This window comes from Mauremys reevesii, linkage group 25 (assembly GCF_016161935.1).
Source record: "Mauremys reevesii isolate NIE-2019 linkage group 25, ASM1616193v1, whole genome shotgun sequence".
Classification (NCBI taxonomy): domain Eukaryota; kingdom Metazoa; phylum Chordata; order Testudines; family Geoemydidae; genus Mauremys; species Mauremys reevesii.
In genome coordinates, this window is record NC_052647.1 from 3,333,508 (window position 1) to 3,352,643 (window position 19,136).

Below are 19,136 nucleotides of genomic sequence, written 5' to 3' on the forward strand. Positions count from 1 at the left end.
GCCATTTAGGGAACTGGGGTAAAAATCTGGGGATTGGCCCTGCTTTGAGCAGGGGCTTGGACTAGATGACCTCCTGAGGTTTCTTCCAACCCTGATATTCTGTGATTCTCTCAGGAGTTAGATGGTAACTCATTGGCTGTACATGTTAACTTGCTTTGACCTGTAAATGACACATTTATTGCTTTTCCCTAGTTAATAAACCTTTAGATAGTTTATTTCAGGATTGGCTACAGGCACCATCTTTGGTATAAGATTTAGGGTACCAATTGATCTGGGGTAGGTGACAGGTCTCTTGGAACTGGAAGCAACCTGAACATGGCATCATTTTTGGTGTAAGTGACCATTTATCCCTATGTCCAGTGTGTCTGGGTGGCAGGATAGACTGGAGAGTTTAAGGGGACTGCCTGACTCCATGGCACGACTGGTACAGTGATCCAGGAGTTCACAGTTGTTACTGACTGAGTGAAAGCTAATTAGAGATCGCACCAGCACTTTGGGGGATCTGCCCTATTTGTGACAGTCTGAAGAGGGCACTCCTGGTAGTGAGCTGCTCCAGACAGTCTAACCACCATCACCTCTGTGCCAAAATCGTAGCCTTAATAATAAAGACTAGCAAGGTGTGTTCAAAGGTGAGGAAGAGGAAACCCTGCATTTCATTTTATCTCAGCCCCTCTCCTCAGCCCCAGGCACTTCCCCAATGTCTGAAAGTCACAGCAATTCACCACAAACAATGGAAACAAAAGAGGTGCCCTGTCCACCCCGGCTCATGCCATCTACGCAACCCACTCACAACTGTATCGACCCCACCTCACTAGCCCCCGCCTGCCCAAATACTTGGGGAAATGCTGCAGTGGAGGACATGCCATGCTCTGCTCTGCTTCTGGGATCAGGCTGGCCTGGGGTGCATAGCAGGGGCAGAAAGAGTAAGCAACATGAGTTCAATTCCCAGCTCTGCTGCATTGTGACTAGGGACCAGTCACTTTGTCTGCTCTCCAGCTCCCACGTGGAGGAGGGATAATAATCTACCCTGTCTACAGTTCTAGCACAAGGGGGCCCTGATCTTGGGGGTGCTGTGTGACGTGGCTGGTACCATGTGGGCTCTGGGCAGCACTGGCACAATTCTGATCCCAGTATGGGCCCTAGATGCTGTTGTAACAATACAATGTAGGGAAAAACATAGGGAGGCAAACTTGGAGAGCTGCCTCTAGGACTCCCCCCATAAAAGGTATGTGACATTATATTGTATCCCCCTAGTTTGAGACGCACTGTTGTCTTTCTCTGCCCTGCCCTCAACGGTGGGGTCCCTTTGGGGGAATGTTGGATTCTCCAGACCAGCCCCCTCCAGGCACTGGTGAGCTCGGAGCCTCGCCTGCTCACCTGGCTCAGAACAATTCCCCCTGCCTCCTACAGGAAGGGCATGTCTCCTCTACAGGACCTCAGTGTTAGTCAGTGGCTCCCCCCCCATCAACCAGCTGACATTTTAAAGGGCTAGAGCTGTGCCCATGGCAGGGAAGGGGTTAACGGTGGGTGTCTTCAGCACTCGTGGTTTGTGAAAGGGAAGAAGAGGCTGTGGTGTGTTGCAAGCCCAGGCGCTGCAATCAGTCTGTGGTGGAGACGCTGCCGCCCGGGAGGAAGCTGCTTCACAGTGTGATACAAACAGCACCCAGTGACTGCAGGTACCAGAACAACTCCATGCAGCTGTCGCAGACCAAAAGAGCCAAGATGCCACATGGGAGGCCAGGTAAACACGGGGGGACTGACCTTCTAGCTCATCCCTCTAAGGCAGCGGTTCTCAAACGGTGGGTCAGGACCCCGTTTTAATGGGGTCACCAGGACCAGCATTAGACTCGCTGGGACCGAAGCCGAAACTTGAGTGCTTTAGCTCGGGGCAGCGGGGCTCAGGCTCTGCCCCCGCCCAGGGTCATGTAGGAATTTCTGTTATCAGAAGAGGGTCGCAGTGCGGTGAAGTTTGAGAACTGGTGCTCTAAGGCGGTGCAGAGAAATCTCTGCTTAGATGCCTGGCTGGTGGGTCTGGCTCACAGTCACACAGATTGCCAGCTTCGGGGTTGGGGGGGAATGTTCCCCCAGGTCAGATTGCAGGGACCTTGGAGTTTCTGGGAATTCCCCCCCTTCCTCTGTAGCATGGGGCGTGGATCGCCAGCCGGGATCGTCTGGGCATGTCTCCCTACTCCCAGAATCATAGAAATGGGAGGCTGGACGGGACCTCAAGACATCAGCCCCCTGCGCTGAGGCAGGCCCAAGTAAACCCCTAGACCATTCCTGACAGGCGTTTGTCCAGCCTGTTCTTAGAACCCTCCAGACGGGATCGCAGAGCCTCCCTCAGCAACCTGCGCCAGCGCTGAGCTACCCGCACAGCTAGAAAGATTGTTCAAATATCTAATCTAAATCGCCCTGGCCTCAGATTAAGCTGGTTGTTTCTTGTCCTACCTCAAGTGGATGTGGAGAACAATGGATCATTGTCCTCCTTATAACAGGCCTTAGCAGGTCCCGCCCCGCCCCAGCCTTCTTTTTTCAAGACTAAGCCTACCCCGTTTTTCTACCTTTCCACACAGGTCAGGTTTTCTAACCCTTTGATCATTTGTTTTGCTCTTCACTTGACGCTCTCAAATTTGTCCACATCTTTCTTAAGGCGTGGTGGCCAGAACTGGACACCATACTCCAGCTGAGGCCTCATCAGTGCTGATTATAGCAGGACAATTACCACCAGTGCCTTACATATGCATAGAGGGGGAACATGGGGATAGATAGATAGATAGATAGATTAGATGATGTGTAACCCTTCTGCCAGGTGGAGTCAGCAACAAGTAGGGCCAGGTTCAATATCTAGGGGGTTCCTCTTAACAATACAGAACAGAACCAGCCCCCACTCAGGAATCTGGGAAAACCAAACACAAACACTGAGTGCTATTAAGAGGCAACACTTCCCCACTCAGAAGCACTGAGTCTGTGTGTAACAAAACAGAACTTGTATTAAAAGAGAAAGGGAACCAAGCATTAGTTTGGGGAAATACCACAACCCCACTCAAAAGCATGTAATGATAAACAAACACGACCCCACAGCACAATGGGCTGTGTCTTTTGCCTCAGTTTTCCACCTTGGGGTGGGAAAGTCCAATGAATTAATGTCCCTTTACCACATTATTCTCCTTTCCCTCCACTGCACCCCACTCACAGGTGGCCCGTCCTTGGTTAGCAAAGACCGAGAGTTCAGCGGTGGGTCATAGGGGGTTACTTCCCACCCCAGAAAGGGTGCGGGGGGGATCAAGCAATGTCTCTGTGGTTGCTATGAGCCTCTGCAACTAGATGTCGGCTGCTGCTTCCGCTGTTTGTCTCTGCTGCTGCTGGTCGGCACCGCCACTTCTGTCATTCCATGGGCTGAGGTCACCCGGCTTAACCCAGGTGTTAGTGATTTCAGCTCTTACTGGTCTCTCTGGCTATACAGCCTCTGCCTTGTCTTTCGTGTCACCACAGTCCTTACCCCACATTGAACGGCTCGCGTGTAAACGCCCCCCCCCGAGTGATGTAAGTTACACCCACAGATGTGCTGGTGTGAACAGTGCTATGTCAGAGGGAGATGCTCTCCCACCATCCTGGCTCCCGCCGCTCGTGGAAGGGGTTTTATGATGCCAACGGAAGAGCTCTCTCCCACCGGCATAGAGCAGCAACACAAGCGAGCTTGCAGTGGCACAGCTGCAAGCTCGCTAGTGCAGATATGGCCTAAGGCATAGCCCCTAGAGCTACTAACATTCAGTTCCTGGTACCCCGAAACAGAGAAACAAGGTCTCTCACTTGAAGCTAATTAGTTCGGTCTCTAAACACAGAGTGCAGAAGCAGCTAGCATCTAGGACCCTCCTTTAGCCACACCTCCCACCTCAAACACCGCTCCCACCCTTGCTCTCCTTCACAGGCCTTTGGCAGCCCTACCCCACGCGTAGCAAATGAGGTTCAGATTAGGGTGGCGCCTCACAGGCCAGACTAAGTACGGTTCTGCTGCCCTTTCTTCATACAATAAGGAGAAAAATATTTCATTACCCCTGCACTCGATAGTAAAGTGAATTGTAACCCAACGCCAGCCAAAAGTGACCATTTTGGTCAAGCTCTCCATCATGCTGCACACCTAGGCAGAGGAGAAGCAAACACAGGCTGTTCCTGAAGTCTTTTCCCCAGCTCATCACTAGATGGCAGTGGAGGGCTCGTTCAGACCCTGCTTACAGATAGAGAGATCGATAGATAGAGAGATACGTATGGGGGTGGATAGATATAGGGAGGTGTATGGAGACGGATAGATAGATAGTTAGAGTGTATGAGGAGGGGTGGATACAGGGAGGTGTATGGGGATAGATAGATAGATACGGTGTATGGGGATAGATAGATATAGGGAGGTGTATGGGGATAGATAAATAGATAGATAAATAGATTAGATACAGTATATGGGGAGGGATAGCTACAGGGAGCTGTATGGGGATAGATAGATAGATACAGTGTATGGGGATAGATAGATATAGGGAGGTGTATGGGGATAGATAAATAGATAGATAAATAGATTAGATACAGTATATGGGGAGGGATAGATACAGGGAGCTGTATGGGGATAGATAGATAGATACGGTGTATGGGGAGGGATAGATATAGGGAGGTGTATGGGGATAGATAGATAGACAGAAGGGGCGGATGGGGATAGATAGATAGATACGGTGTATGAGGATGGATAGATACAGGGAGATGTATGGGGCTAGACAGATGAATACCTGGTTTAGCCAACTCCTCCAGACAGCACAGGTGAAGGGTTTGGGCAGAGGGAGGGTAAGTTAATCATTAGAGGGCAAATTTTCAGCCCTGAGAACAAGGATTTTGCCCAGGGATTCCCATGAACATTCTTGCAGCTGTAGACATTCTCGCAGCCCAGGCCAGCAATCAGCGGCTGACTCTGTGGGTTGTGAACTGCTTTGATTGACTTAGATTGGAAGCTCTTTGGGGCAGGGACCTGGGTCTATACAGCGCCTGGTGCAGTGGGGGCCTGGGCCACAGCTGGGGTTCCGGTGCATCTGCAATACAGATAAATAATACTAACAATGACAGCGAAAGCCACAGCTGGGCTGGGAAGTGACTGGACCCAACAGCCAGGCCTGGGGAAGAGTCTGGGTTTTAAACGCTTTGTGATCTAGAATAGACAATAAAACAGGTCCACAGCTGTTCTAGAAAACCCTCTTTCTGTCTCTAGATTCGATGGGCAGTTTTGAGGACGACTGCGAGAGGGATTATGAGAACATCGATCCCAATCAGCCACCACCCCAGCCTCAGATGCAGCCCCAGTGGCAAGCAAAGGCAGAGCCAGGTGGGTGACTCGCTTGAGGTGCATCTCACAGAACACGGGAGGTGCGTGGGCCACAGAATTGATTTGTCAGCACAACCGGGCTTGATGTCTGGGTCTGGCAAAGGGAAAAGCATTAATGTGAGGCTACAGATGGAAATGAAGAGCAATTGGCTCAGGCTCTCTGCAGACTCAGGCAGCCTCTCTGCATCAGTCACACCTGGGTCATGTTTCCAGTGTTATCTCCGCTGCCAAAGGGGATTGTTCAAAGGCAGTACAAGCCGTTGGATGCCCAACTCCCACTGCCCCCCACCAATGGGAATTAGGTGCTCAGTTCCCACTTGTGCCTTTGAAAATCTCCCCGATGGTTTTATTTTTAAACGAACGTTGAGGTTTTTGGAGCATGACGCAGCTGGGCCAAATCCTGCAGCCACTTCCATGGGTGCCGAATACCAAGGGCTGTGGCCTAGACACGGCATCTGAGCACAGTGGAGAGGCTCAGGCTTGCAAAGGTGAGTTTAGCGGGGCCCCTGACTGAACTGGACACAGATAATCCTTGTTCCAGGGAAACGATCCCATTAGAAAAACTCCTCTTCAGAAGAAGGCTGAAACCCAGCCCCCTAGAGCTGTGCTGCCCTGCGTGGTGCTGGCGTGCGTTCTCCCCAGCCCTCGGGCGACTGCCTGGCTCGGCGTCTCACGCTTGGGTGAGCAAATGGGGCATTTGCAGGAATTAACCCCTCAAGCCCCTACTTGGGCAAACAACCCAATGCACACTCCGTGCTGTGGCGGTGGGTTCAATGTATGGATTGCAGAGGCAGTGAGCGAGATCTCCCCAGAGGCTCTCAGCACTTTGCCGGGTTAACTCCCAGCTCGACTCTAGTGTTTTTCATCAGTGGATCTCCAAGAGCTTTATAAATGAGAACAGTAACATTATTGGCTTTAGTTGTGGCTTTTCTGGTGACATCTGCCTCTGTCCCTGCTGCTGCGGGGGGTGGGGGACCGCTACCGGTGTGCCAGCCCCCTGGTGTGGGGGAGGGGGGATGGTGGGCATCCAGAGCACCTGGTGTGGGGGAGGGGTGGGCAGTTGCTGGGGGATGGGAGGATGGCACACAGGGAGCCCTGGCGGGTGCCATGTGCTCTATACAGAAGCTACCACGCCCAGGCCCCCTGGTTCCAGGAAACCCACCCAGCTTGGTGCCCCCTGGCTCCCGTGGTTGCTACTTCGACCCACTGATCCATGCGAATGCTCCAGGCTGCCTTCTCTCCGCTGGGGGCTTGTCTACTCTTCAGAGCCTGCGGCGGTATAGCTGTGTCTGCCGAGTGCCCTGGGTCGGCCAGCTGGAGGTGTTCCTGGGCTGGCGGACACAATGACATTAGCCACGCCCACAGGAGCATTCTTCTTTTCACGGGGTTGTGTCTACACTGGGAATTTTGCTGGCATTGCTGTGTTGGCATGAGAGCGTGTGTGGTTTTTGCACACTCCTAGCCGACATAGCTAAGCCGGTGAAGCTTTGTAGGGTAGATCAGGCCTCGGGCATTACCCCATTCTTCCTGTCACAAGGTAAGAACACTCCCTTTTTTCATAGCAAAGACAAAGGTGGATGCTCTGATTTTTGGTTTATTTGGGTTTTTCAACCCTGCTCCTAATCAATTGAAACTAACTGAAGAAAGGGGCTGTTAAGTGTGTCTACACTGGTTTGATTAAAGCAGTTTAAATTCACATCTCTGCCGAAATCGGTGTGCCTTTTTCGTGCAGATGAGCCCTTTGTAATCTGCTTAAGATACAGCTCTGTAAGAGCCTCTTGAATTGACTCAAGCATGTCTACACTAGGGACTTGTCTGCATCTAAGTTGCACCAGTTTTGTTTTAATCGGTTTACAAACCGATTTAGTGCAAATCAGTGATTTAGTGAACACTGTGAAATCGGTGCCGATAGCTGGTGTTAAGCTGATTTAAGAGTGTTCACATACAAAGCAGCCCCAGTTTAAATAAAGGGGAGTGAAATTGCATCTTCAGTTAAACCAGGGAAAGTTTTTGCATAGACCAGGCCTGGGTGAGTCACACCAGTTTAACACACTCACTTATGTGGACAAGGCCTCGAAGAGCTGGATTCTTAAAGCTGCTGAGTCTCCGCAGTGCCCATGGACCCTGGCAGGAGTGGAGAGTCATCAGTGCTTTCAAGGATTGGGACCGTAGCGAGGCAAACAAACCCAAACACCATGGTGATGGGCTCGGGGTCCTATGGGGACAAGAAAGCTCTGGTCTCTCCTCTTTACAGTTCACACCCCAGAGTGCACTCTCTGGTGCTGTGGGGGGCACCCAGTAGACCCTGCTCCTCTCCTAGAGGGGGGAATAGAACCCAGGAGCCCTGGCTCCCAGCCCCGTCTGCCACTCCCCTCCCCGAGCTGGGGATAGAACACAGGGGTCCTAACTCCTAGCCCCTCCCCGCACGTTCTAACCACTAGACCCCTCTCCCACCATCTTGCACATGTAGGTCATTCTCCTGCCCGTGGCTGGTGGCATGGGGAGAGATTACACCAGCTGTTCTTCTGCTGACTCATGCTCTAGCCGCTGATGTTGCTGTTCTTTGCAGCTGTCTCCACCCCGAAGGCAGCAGAGCAGAGAGGCTGTGGGAGAAAATCCTTGGGCATCCTCTACGCCCTGGTGGGGGTGTCTCTGCTGGTGTCAACAGCTGCCTTCTTGCTCATACTCCTGAAATGTAAGTGCTGGTCCCAGGCCTGCTGCCTGATGTGTCTGGATGGAGGCGCCAGGCAGCCAGCCCTGCACCAAAGAGGGGCAGGGAGGTGACAGACAAACCTCCCGCATGCCAGTGCTGCATCCACGCACCCTGCAGGGGGAGGATCAGTGGCCTTGAGATGGACCCAAAGTGGGATCTAGACCCAGATCCGGATCAGAACTTTCACATAGTCTGGTCACGTTCAGACCTGAAGAGGGTTTAGACAGGGGCTGATTTGCTTTGTCCTTGAATGCATCACTGTCCCAGCACCTATGCTGCATAGAGGATAACAGCCTATTACTGCCACCAGCTGAGGGAGCTACTCCTTGACCTCACACGGCTGGAGCTGGGTGCTCATGGTACCAGGTTCATTCTCAACTGTAGAAGTGACTTTGCCACAAACCTGGGATGTTTCTTTCCCCCTCAAATCCGTCTTGTGACTGAGCTGAGCTGTAGGTGCTAGATCCTGGGTGTCAGTCAGGGTGACTAAGGCTTCCTGTAGCGGTGGTTTTGCTCTGGCCGAGCTGGTTTCCCACAGTGACAATTTCTTGTTTATTTCTTTACTTGGGATCCTGATTACTCAAGATCCGACGGATGCAAAACAGGAACAAACACATCCAGACAACAATCTGAGGGGGGGGGGAGGGGAGACTGTGTGTCTCAGACCAGAACTCTGCAATCACAGCCCATGGCACACACGCTCCTCCCCCGAGCAGGACGACAGGCTCCTTAGGGGCCGAATGGGTGCTGTGGGAGGTGTGAATGTGGGGGCTGGTGGAGAGGAGTCAGGGCTCGGCTCTCACCTGGAGGGGAGTCCAGCGGGTTGGGAAATGTTGGACAAAACCTTTTTTCCCAGGAAAATGGCGATTCGTCAAAACCGAAGCTTTTCACAGAAATGGGTCAGTTCTGACTAAGTGTTCGGCAGGAAGGTCTGTCAGGACCGGGGTGGAAGCTCTGGTCAGAAGCAGCGATAGGAAGCTCCACCCCATTCTGGGCATGGCCTGGGGCACGCAGCTGGGATGTGGGAGACCACACCAGGCACAGCAGGGATGCAGACCTGGGTCTGGCGAGTGCCCAAGCCAGGGGGCTCCAGGGTCAGTCACTCCTGTGCAGGTGCACACTTGCTCGCTCCCCCTCCCTGAGAATGACTCTATAGTTGGGTCAGGGCACATGCCAGGGTGGTGGGGGATGAGGTTCAAGTCCCTGCATTACCTGAGTCAGAGGCTTGGCCCTGCTTTCCCATCCCCCTGGTCGGTGCCCTGGCCACTGGTTATTCTGGGCCAGTCTTGGCTTCTTTTTGCATTGGAATGAAAACAAATGTCAAAACCTTCCGTTCAGTTCAGCCCGTTTCCTGCCAGCCCCGGCACGGAGGCAGCGCATTCGGCTGTGTCCAGCCAGGAGTTCGGGAGGCCCCTTCTGGCGAGAGTGCGTAGCGCAGGCTGGGAGCTGCAGAACCACAGAGTCTGTTCCTGTTCCGCAGCCTCCTTGGCTGGGAGCGAGCAGCCGGCCGGGATGCTCGTCGGGGTTGGCCTGGGCTGGGATGCAGGATTAGCAGGATGTTACCAGCCTGGATTCTGTGTCCTGGGGTGAGCTGCAGCCTGTGTTGCAGGGATCCCGTGCTGCCCGCATGGCTGGGAGGAGTTCCAGAAGAAATGCTACTTTTTCTCCCTTGAAAAGGAGCCCTGGGAAATGGCCAGGAACTCGTGCAGCACCCGCAGTGCAGAGCTAGTTGTCATCAGCAACCCGTGGGAGCAGGTAGGTCCCGATCCTCCTGCCCCCGGGGAGAGGCAGAACTGGGTGCAGTGTGGGCCACCTGCCTGGGATCTCTCCTCCCAGGCCGAAACTGTTGCTGTGATCCCAGTGCTTGCACTCAGCTCCCCCAGCCTCCTAGGCCCATGCTTTGCAGCCTCTGGATCCAGCCCACCATCCCCAGGGGGAGGAGGGCAGCTGCATTGCTTGACCCTTGGCCCTGTGCTGTGAGGACATTGCAGGGACCTACTTCCCTGCCCCAAGTCCCCTGGGCACAGCAGATGCTGCAGACAAGCACCAGAGAACTCAGCAGAGGCTCGCTCTAGGGATTTCTGCCACAAAGCTCCAGCAGTGCCCTCCCAGCCCTGCAAGCCCCACCAGCCCCTGCCTCCTGCAAGTCCCTCGTCCCTCCCACTCCCAGAGCCACTGCAACCCCCTCTCAGCCTCCCAGCTCCTGCAATCCCAGAAGAGACATGACCCCACTTGCAGGCCCCTCACCCAACCACCCGCTCCGATGCAGCCCCCAGTGGGGGTTGCCCTCCAGCCCCCAGCCTTTGTGATCAGCTCTTCAGGGTGCGTGTGGCCAGAACCGATCGGCATAGGTGCACATTGTTACCCAGAGACACTGCCGGGATCCAGACAAAGCCCCATGACCAGATCCTGTCTTGTTTACAGCAGTGTAAATCCATAACCCCATTTCACCTCACAGCCTCTTCCCAGTAGCAACGGCTGCTTGCTTTCACCCCTGCTGCTGCCTGGCCATCTGGTCTGTGTGCCTGCAGGTGGGGTGGGCGGTTTCAGCACAACACCCGGGCAAGGCAGGTGACGGAGGGCTGGGCAGGCCTGGTGGTACGCGGGCCCCTGGTGGCTTGCAGAACCCCAGGTAGGAAACAAATAGCTGCTGCTTTGTGCTTCTCTCCCCCCCACACCTTAGGCCTTCCTGACAGTGGGGATCAATTCTGTTCACCACTGGATCGGCCTGAGCCACAAAGGCGCAGAAGGAAACTGGACGTGGGTGGATGGCTCACAGGTATCATACAGGTGAGTAAGGCCATGTCTACACTACAAAGTTAAGTCGACTTATGTTAGTCTATGTACTGCCACCAGCAATTACTGTGTTTGTCATGTCCACACTGCCCTCCTGTCAGTCATGTGTGGTCTCACCAGGAGTGCTTGCGCCGACTTAAGACAGTTAGTGTGGGGGAGGCTGAGAGCCTGGGAGGCACCTGGGCTCCAGCTGTGGGGACTCCACTTGGGACCTCTGCAGGGAGCTCACAGCCTGGGCACTCAGCACTGGGCAGTGAGGTTCCAGCTGTCTGCGCTGCTGGGGCTCACAGCGGAACACCCCTGCCTCCGCTCAGTTTCAAAACAGGGACCCTACCTGACACGCTGACAGCCAACAGGCAATGCAAGTAAAGCAGTGTCCATACAGACACTGCGGCGCCTGGACTATGTTGACCTAAGCCTTATGCCTCTCGTTGAGGTGGATTTACTAGGTCGGAGTAGCGGGTGAGTTACAGCAGTGAGAGGAACTCTGTAGTGTGACACTTACATGGTTAGGTCAACATAAGCTGCTTTACGTTGACTGAACTTTTACTCCTGGGGGAGCTCTGCACCGAACAAATTCTGTGCCAAAAATGTAGAATTCTACAGATAGTATATTACAATTCTGCATATTCTATTTGTCAAAACAACAGTATAATCACACCAGTTACAATTATTTTGGCAATTTATTTCAAAATACCTGTGAGCAAGTATGTCTGTAACAAGACATGCAAAAAAAAAAGAAAAAGAAAAAAAGATTCAGGAAATGGGCGGGTATTTTTTGACAACTAGATTCCTTACTAGGCATTTTAATATAGAAATTTGAGTAATTCATTTAAACTACAATACAGAACCGTATTTCCACACCCCTCAGACACAGTGCAAAGGCTTGGGGAAGTCGGGGTAATGGAGGAGCTGAGGGAGAGGGAAGGAGCTCAGGAGTGAACCTGGAGGGTTGTTGGGTATGGGTGGGAGAAGTATGGGACAGTTTCTTTGGGTGAAGGGATAGCTCAGTGGTTTGAGCATTAGCCTGTTAAGCCCAGGATTATGAGTTCATTCCTTGAGGGGGCCATTTAGGGGACTGGGGTAAAAATCTGTCTGGGGATTGGTCCTGTTTTGAGCAGCAGCTTGGACTAGATGACCTCCTGAGGTCCCTTCTAACCCTGATATTCTATGATTCTTTTGGGAGTGGGGGAATTGTTAGGGAGTTGGGGAGCCTCCCCCATGCAGAGGAGCCTCTCCCATTGTCAGGTACATCTGGCCGTGGTCCTAGAGCCCTCCTATCCCCAGTCCCCATGAGGCCTGGGGCCTCCCTCTCATTCAGTCCCTGGATCAATGTTGTCACTCCACTAGCTCCTAAGCCCGCACCCCAGTCTGTCCCCTCACTAGTCCTTCTGAACCCCAGGCTATGACCCCCTGGCAGCACCATGTGCCCCACTGTGCCTCCTAACTTGGCTCCACCGGCAGGCTGCTGTAATGAATGCGCCGTTACAGCCGGCCAGACAGTGATTCTGGTGGGCAAAAGGCAGAACTGCAGCACTTCTTGGGCAGAACGTATTTTCTGTGGGGAAAAAAAATTCTGCACCAGACATGAATTCTGTGCGTGTGCAGTGATGCAGAATTCCCCCAGGAGTAAACTTGGTAGTGTAGACATGCCGGAGCATTCATTGTCCTCTGCCTGCTTTCATCTGTCTCCTCACCCTGCTCCCACACCCAGCAGGGCCCTGTGCTCTGCACCTCACTCACCCCCTCCCCTGGAGTAGGGGAGGTGGCCAGCTTCCCCCCCCAAAGCACAGTCTGGTCCCTTGGGCTGGTGAGTCCCAGGGTCAGAACTATGGGGCGAAGGGAATAGCCCACTGACTTCAGGCTGGCATGGCTGGGAACAAGCATTGTTACATGGCCCAGAACCAGCAGGGAGTCAATGGAGCAGGTTGAAAATTTTCCACTGAATGGTTCTTTTATGGGAAATTGGGATTTTGACTCAACATTTTTTGCATCTTGCAAAACATCTCAATTTTTTGTTGAAAAACATGCCCCAAAAGCAAAATATTTTGGGTGCAAGCGCAAATATTTTCCTTCAGAAATAATGCCCTGGTGACTCATGGGAGTTGTAGTTCAGTTACTGCATGTTCTCCTTTTCCATTATGGTCCAGCCTCCCCAGTGTGACTACAGCTCCCATGATGCTCTGCCTCTCTTCTCCAGAGGGAAGACCAATTGTTCAATTGTTGTATGTCATCATTCTCCCCATGAGCTCCCAGCAGGATTACATCTCCCATGCTGCACCATGGCCAGGGAGTCCCAGGATACTCCACCTCTCCCCTCCAGAGGGAATACCATAGTGCACTGTGGAAAATGTAGTCCAGCCAGGGAGCCTGCCTTATAGAGGAGAATAGGACATGAGGCACCCAAACACAAGCTGATCTCAGCTGTTCTCAGTGGAAGCACCAGGTGCTCAGCACCAGGAAGTCTGGCTCTAACACACTGTGGTCCTGCAATAAACATTGGGTAGGATTACAGTGAGGAGGACGGGATTAGCACAGGGAGCGGGAACAAACATGAGCTTTATGCACAGACACTGCAGTGCAGTGCAGCTCTGCTCTGAGCTGGGACTCTGAGGTAGCTGCACTCTAGGGCGGACCATCCCTCCGAGACCCCAGACCAAGTAGGCTCAGGGGGCAGCACTGCAGGTTTCCTTGGGATCAGAGTCAAAAGGGAGCTCATCACTTCGCCTTGATCTTCCCCACTGACCCTAGTGCTTCCACCCCCTTCACTCTGTCCCCACCCCCACAAAAAATAATTGGCCAAATCTAGTCAACAAATTTGTGTCAGATTCTCAAATGGAAAAAATAATTCACCTAGCTCTAATGGGAATGGTTGTATGGGAGTGTCTAGGGAGAGACAGGTATAAGCTTATGGAGATAGATAGCCAGCAGCTATCAAAGGCCAGGGGTAGCTAAACCTCCCCTAACCTAGGCCATGGCTCTGCCCTCTCTCCCCTGAAGCCAACAGGATTGGAAGAGACCTCAGGAGGTCATCTAGTCCAGGCCCCTGCTCAAAGCAGGACCAATCCTCAAACAGATTTTTACCCCAGTTCCCTAAATGACCCCCTCAAGGATTGAACTCATAATCCTGGGTTTAACAGGCCAATGCACAAACCACTGAGCTATTCTTTTTCTCAGCTCCTGCCAGTGCCCTGGAACTCGGGCTGACAGCCAAGGGCTGGGGTGGCCAGGGCAGCTCGGGCTGGTCTGGGAGTTGGGCCAGCCAGCGCAGCTGGGGCAGGTCAGCCAGGGCTCCTTCAGCCGTGGGGGATGTGTGTGTGTGGGCCCTCGGGGCTCTGGTGGGCGGGGCCTTGGGTGGAAGGGGCGGGGCCGTGAGGCTAGCCTCCCTGAAGTGGGGGTTCATCTGCCACCCATGGATAGATAGAGAGTGTGGGTATAGATGAGTGTGTATGGGGATAGATAGGTGGATTGCTAGATGTATGGGATTGGTAGAAGGGCATGGGGATGGCTAGGTAGGGGAGTGGATGTGCACAGTTAAGTAGATGTGAATGGGACAGATAGGCAGATGGTGCGAGTACATGGGGATGTATCATTCGGGAGGTGTGTGCTGGGATTGCTAGGCAGAGTGCCTGGGATGGATGGCTAGATGTGTGATATGGGGATAGATAGAGAGATATGGCAGTCTTCCCTTGCAGCGGTTGTGGTAAGTTGCTCTGTCGGATCATGTGGGTCCGTGACGGAAATGTTCCTGACTAGGGTGGATTCCCCAGGAGCTGCTCTAGCCACTGGAAATATTCCCCTTGTCTCTTTCAGATCTTCAGGGATCCCCAGTGTTAACACTCAACGCTGCGTCCATCTCACAGGGGATGCCAGAGGCAACTGGAGCAGCGCAGTTTGTGGGAATCACTATAACTTCATTTGTGAAAGAGCCGGGCCCTTTTGTGTGTAATTTTCACCTTTGAAAACATTTTGCCGTTTTGAGGTTTATTTTCTTTAAGCAGCCAATAAAAGCCAACAGAGCCCTGGCCGCCTTCATGGCTAGCTCACCTCGCTGAACGCGACCAGGCTGGGTCGGAGCTACTGAATACGGTGAGATCTAGAGGACTTTCAACTGTCAACCTCCCTCCTAGCTGAGCAAAACCCAATGTCTAGCTGAGAGACTGCCAGACCTGGGTCCTGCTCAGAGCTCTGCACTTGCTGTGTGACCTGGCACAGGTCATGTAAGATCCAGGCCCGGTGCTGAGTACCACTGACTGCCACTAAAGTCAGAAGTGGTCAGCTCCTGGCACGATGAGACCCACAATCCCTCTGTTTCTCCCATCGCTCTCCAGAGTCCCTCGTTCCCACTAGGTTTAGTTCCCAGGGTACTTCACTAATTGGCTGTGCTAGCATTTAAATCTGAAGCCCAAAGGAGTCTGCTTATGAGGTTACAGGGAGTTCTGTGCACTGAGGGCAGGGATCCCCCAGCAGTTCCAGTTTCCTGCAGGAGTATCAGGTTCATGCGTCTCCCTAGCCAGTGGAGAGAACATCTGTGTGAATCTGGGTTCAGCTCACTGGGTGCTCAGAACTGTGCAGAAATCCCTCTTCTACTGCAGTGAACAGTGCTCTAATCCTGTCTGATCCTGGACACCCCCTGCTCGCCCCTGCCAGTCCCCAAGTACCTCCTGCCAGGGGCTGCCCACAGCCAGCGGCACTAGACAAGATGAGGCTTTTATCCATCAGTAAGTCACCCACCTGAAGTCACATAGCAAGTCAGTGGAAGGATTGGGACAAGAACCCAAGAATCCAGACACCCAGCTCCCCTCTCCTCCTCCCCTACCCACTCTAAGTACTAGGCCTTGTATACACTACAAAGTTTTGTCAGCAAAAGTTATGCTGCTTTAATTAAAATTGCTGTTGCATGTCCACACTAGCTCCTTGTGTCAGCAGAGTGCGTCCACACGATCAGCTCTTGCATCGACAAAGAGAGCAGAGCACCATGGGTAGCTATCCCACTGTGCAACTGGCCGCACAGTGCTTTGGGAAGGATTTGCAATGCCTCATGGGGCAGGTACAGCATCACATGTTGCAGGTTTCTCAATCTCATCCTTCCGGGAGCATCCTGGTAGATTGTCAGCTGCTTTTTCGACTGAAGTGTGGGGGTGGGGGGGGAGGAGTGATGTGTCTGGGGCGGAGGAGACAGCAGGCCTATCTTGCAGCAGGGAGAGAGGGACACCTCCCCACACATCAGCCCCCGGCTCTGCTCGGCACAGCAGTCACTCCCAAAGCAGCCTGCTCTGCCTGCCTATGGTTCTGTGATTCCCTCCGAGAGCGGCATCCTGAGCAGCTGTGTGAGCTCTCCCTGCTGAGGAGTGTCAAAATAGCGCAGCAATTCCCCCTCCTGGCAGCAGCAGCCTGCCTGTGTTCCTAGTGCAGAGCAGAACAGGAGCATTCCACATGAATTTGCTCTTTGTTCCCCAAATGGGGCAGCACACTCAGCTGTCAGTAGGGAGACCAGACAGCAAGTGTGAAAAATCGGGAGGGGGTGGGGGGTAATAGGAGCCTATATAAGAAAAAGCCCCAAATATTGGGACTGTCCCTATAAAATCAGGACATCTGGTCACCCTAGCTGTCAGGGGCTTTGAAAGGGCAGCTTTTGCCGACAAAACTTTGAAGTGTAGACAAGGCCTTAGACCCCACTCCCCTCCCAGCATTGGGGAGAGAACCGAGGAGGCCTGACTCCACTCAAGCACACTGCCTCGCCTCTACATCATGCTGAGCATGCCCCTGCCACAGCCTGTCTGTCTCTGGCCCTTTGCCTGCACGTGGAGGCCACCCCACCCCGGCATCCCAGAAGGACAGTGTGTGAGACTCGAGCCAATATCTGGGGGAAGAATCCAACAGCGGCGCTGTTAGAGGGAATGGCCACACGGTGGCGCTGTTACTCTAGGAGTGGGGCAGAGGCAGCTGCAGAATATATTCCCAGCTCCCCTCCGCAGGGCTACACCTGACACAGGTCTGAACATCCAGGGGCTCCCTGATCCCCAGCGTCTTCAGAATGACCATTCTCCCAGCCCGTTGCTTTGCCCCCTCTTCGCATCCCTCCACTGCACCCCCCTTCCTCATACCAAACACCAGCTGCTCCTCTTTGCCCTCAGCTAGAGCAAGGGGAAATTCTCCAGCTGAATCTTTTTTTCTGGAAAAAACCAAAGATCCGGTGACTGGGCGAATTTGAGTCCTTACACTGAATTGTTGGATTTGGGAGGGGGGCGGGGAATAGGCAAAAGTTTAAACATTGATCGTTGCAGTTGGAAATGACTTTTTGGTCGCCCGGTTCCTTGGACTGTATTTTTAATAATTCAAAACCAATAAAAACCATTGAAATCAAAACGAAACTGCTCTCTGGCTGGAGGCGGGGGGAGAGGGGGCTATGAAGGTTGTATTGAGGAATTCTGGGCGCTTCACATTCATCACCCAGCTGTGAGGGGTGGAGACCACGTGACGGTGTGAAAATCACCATGCAGCAGTTTGTGACCTCCAGTCCCACACACTGGACCATTTGCACTTTCACAGAGTCACTGATAAAAAGGGAGCTGGGGTGGAGAACCCTGCACAGAATGGCAACAGATTGCACGTTGCCACAGAGAGCTGTAGATGGTAAAACTAGGAGGGACCATTAGGCCATCCTGCATAGGGCAGGCCAGAGATGGCAGCCAGGGGTCCTGGCACCCAGCCCAGAACTTCTGATTAGCACAGGGGTAGGCAACCTATGGCCCATGTGCCAAAGGCGGCACGCAAGCTGATTTTCAGTGGCACTCACACTGCTCGGATCCTAACCACCGGTCTGGGGGGCTCTGCATTTTAATTTAATTTTAAATGAAGCTTCTTAAACTTTTAAAAAACCTTATTTACTTTACATACAACAATAGTTTAGTTATAGATTTATAGAAAGAGACCTTCTAAAAACGTTAAAATGTGTTACTGGCACGCGAAACCTTAAATTAGAGTGAATAAATGAAGACTCAGCACAGCACTTCTGAAAGGTTGCCGACCCCTGGGTTAGCGGGGCCATATCTTTTAGAAAGAGTCACCCACGCCTTATTCAAAGACTCCAACTCAGAATATAAGAATGGCCATACTGGGTCAGCCCAATGGTCCATCTAGTCCAGTGTCCTGTCTTCCGACAGTGGCTGGATTCTTCTGAGGGAATGAACAGAATGGGGCAATCATCGAGTGATACATCCCCTGTCGTCCAGTCCCAGCTTCTAGCAGACAGAGGCTTAGGGACACCCAGAGCAGAGGTTTCCTCCCTGATCATCTTGGCTAATAGTCATTCATGGACTTATCCTCCAGGAACGTATCTATTTCTTTTTTTAACCCAGGTTTCAGAGTAGCACCCGTGTTAGTCTGTATCCACAAAAAGAACAGGAGTACTTGTGGCACCTTAGAGACTAACAAATTTATTTCAGCATGAGCTTTCGTGAGCTACAGCTCACTTCTTTGGATGCATATCTATGCATATCTATGCATATCTATGCATCCAAAGAAGTGAGCTGTAGCTCACGAAAGCTCATGCTGAAATAAATTTGTTAGTCTCTAAGGTGCCACAAGTACTCCTGTTCTTTTTTTGAACCCAGTTATTCTTTTGTCCTTCACAATAGCCCCTGGCAAGGAGTTCCACAGACTGACTGTACGTTGTGTGAAGAAATACTTCCTTAGGTTTGTTTTAAACCGGCTGACTATTAATTTAATTGAGTGACCCCTCGTTCTTGTGTTATGTGACGGGATCAATAACACTCCCCTAGTCACTTTCTCCACACCAGTCATGATTTTATAAACCTCTGTCACCTTAATCATCTCTTTTCTAAGCCAAAGAGTCCCAGTCTTTTTAATCTTCCCTCGTATGGAAGCTGTTCCAGCCCCCTGATCATTTTTATTGCCCTTCTCTATACCTTTTCCATTTCTAAAATATTTTTTTTTTAGATGGGGCAAGCAGATCTGCACACCGTATTCAAGGTGTTGGCCTACTATGGATTTATACAGGGGCATTATGATATTTTCTGTCTTATTTATCTATCCCTTTCCTGATGGCTCCCAACGTTCTGTTCGCTTTTTCGACTGCCGCTGCACACTGAGCAGATGAGTTCTGAGAACTATCCACGATGGCTCCAAAATCTCTTTCTTGAGTGATAACAGATAATTTAGGCCCTGTCGTTTTGTATGTATAGTTGGGATTTTGTTTTCCAGTGTGAGCTACTTTGCATTATCAACACTGAATGTCATCTGCCATTC

At 52.2% G+C, this 19,136-nt stretch overlaps 1 protein-coding gene across 1 annotated transcript; it reads left to right on the forward strand.

The window, feature by feature from the left end:
• The first annotated feature begins 315 nt into the window (after positions 1-315).
• On the forward strand, positions 316-17,157 carry LOC120391209 (C-type lectin domain family 2 member E-like). The gene is made up of 7 exons (XM_039514681.1): positions 316-332; positions 1,557-1,741; positions 5,243-5,356; positions 7,926-8,051; positions 9,679-9,824; positions 10,753-10,859; positions 14,679-17,157. Exons 1-7 carry the CDS (start codon positions 316-318, stop codon positions 14,812-14,814), a joined length of 831 nt encoding a protein of 276 aa, XP_039370615.1. The 3' UTR covers positions 14,815-17,157.
• Positions 17,158-19,136: the final 1,979 nt, after the last annotated feature.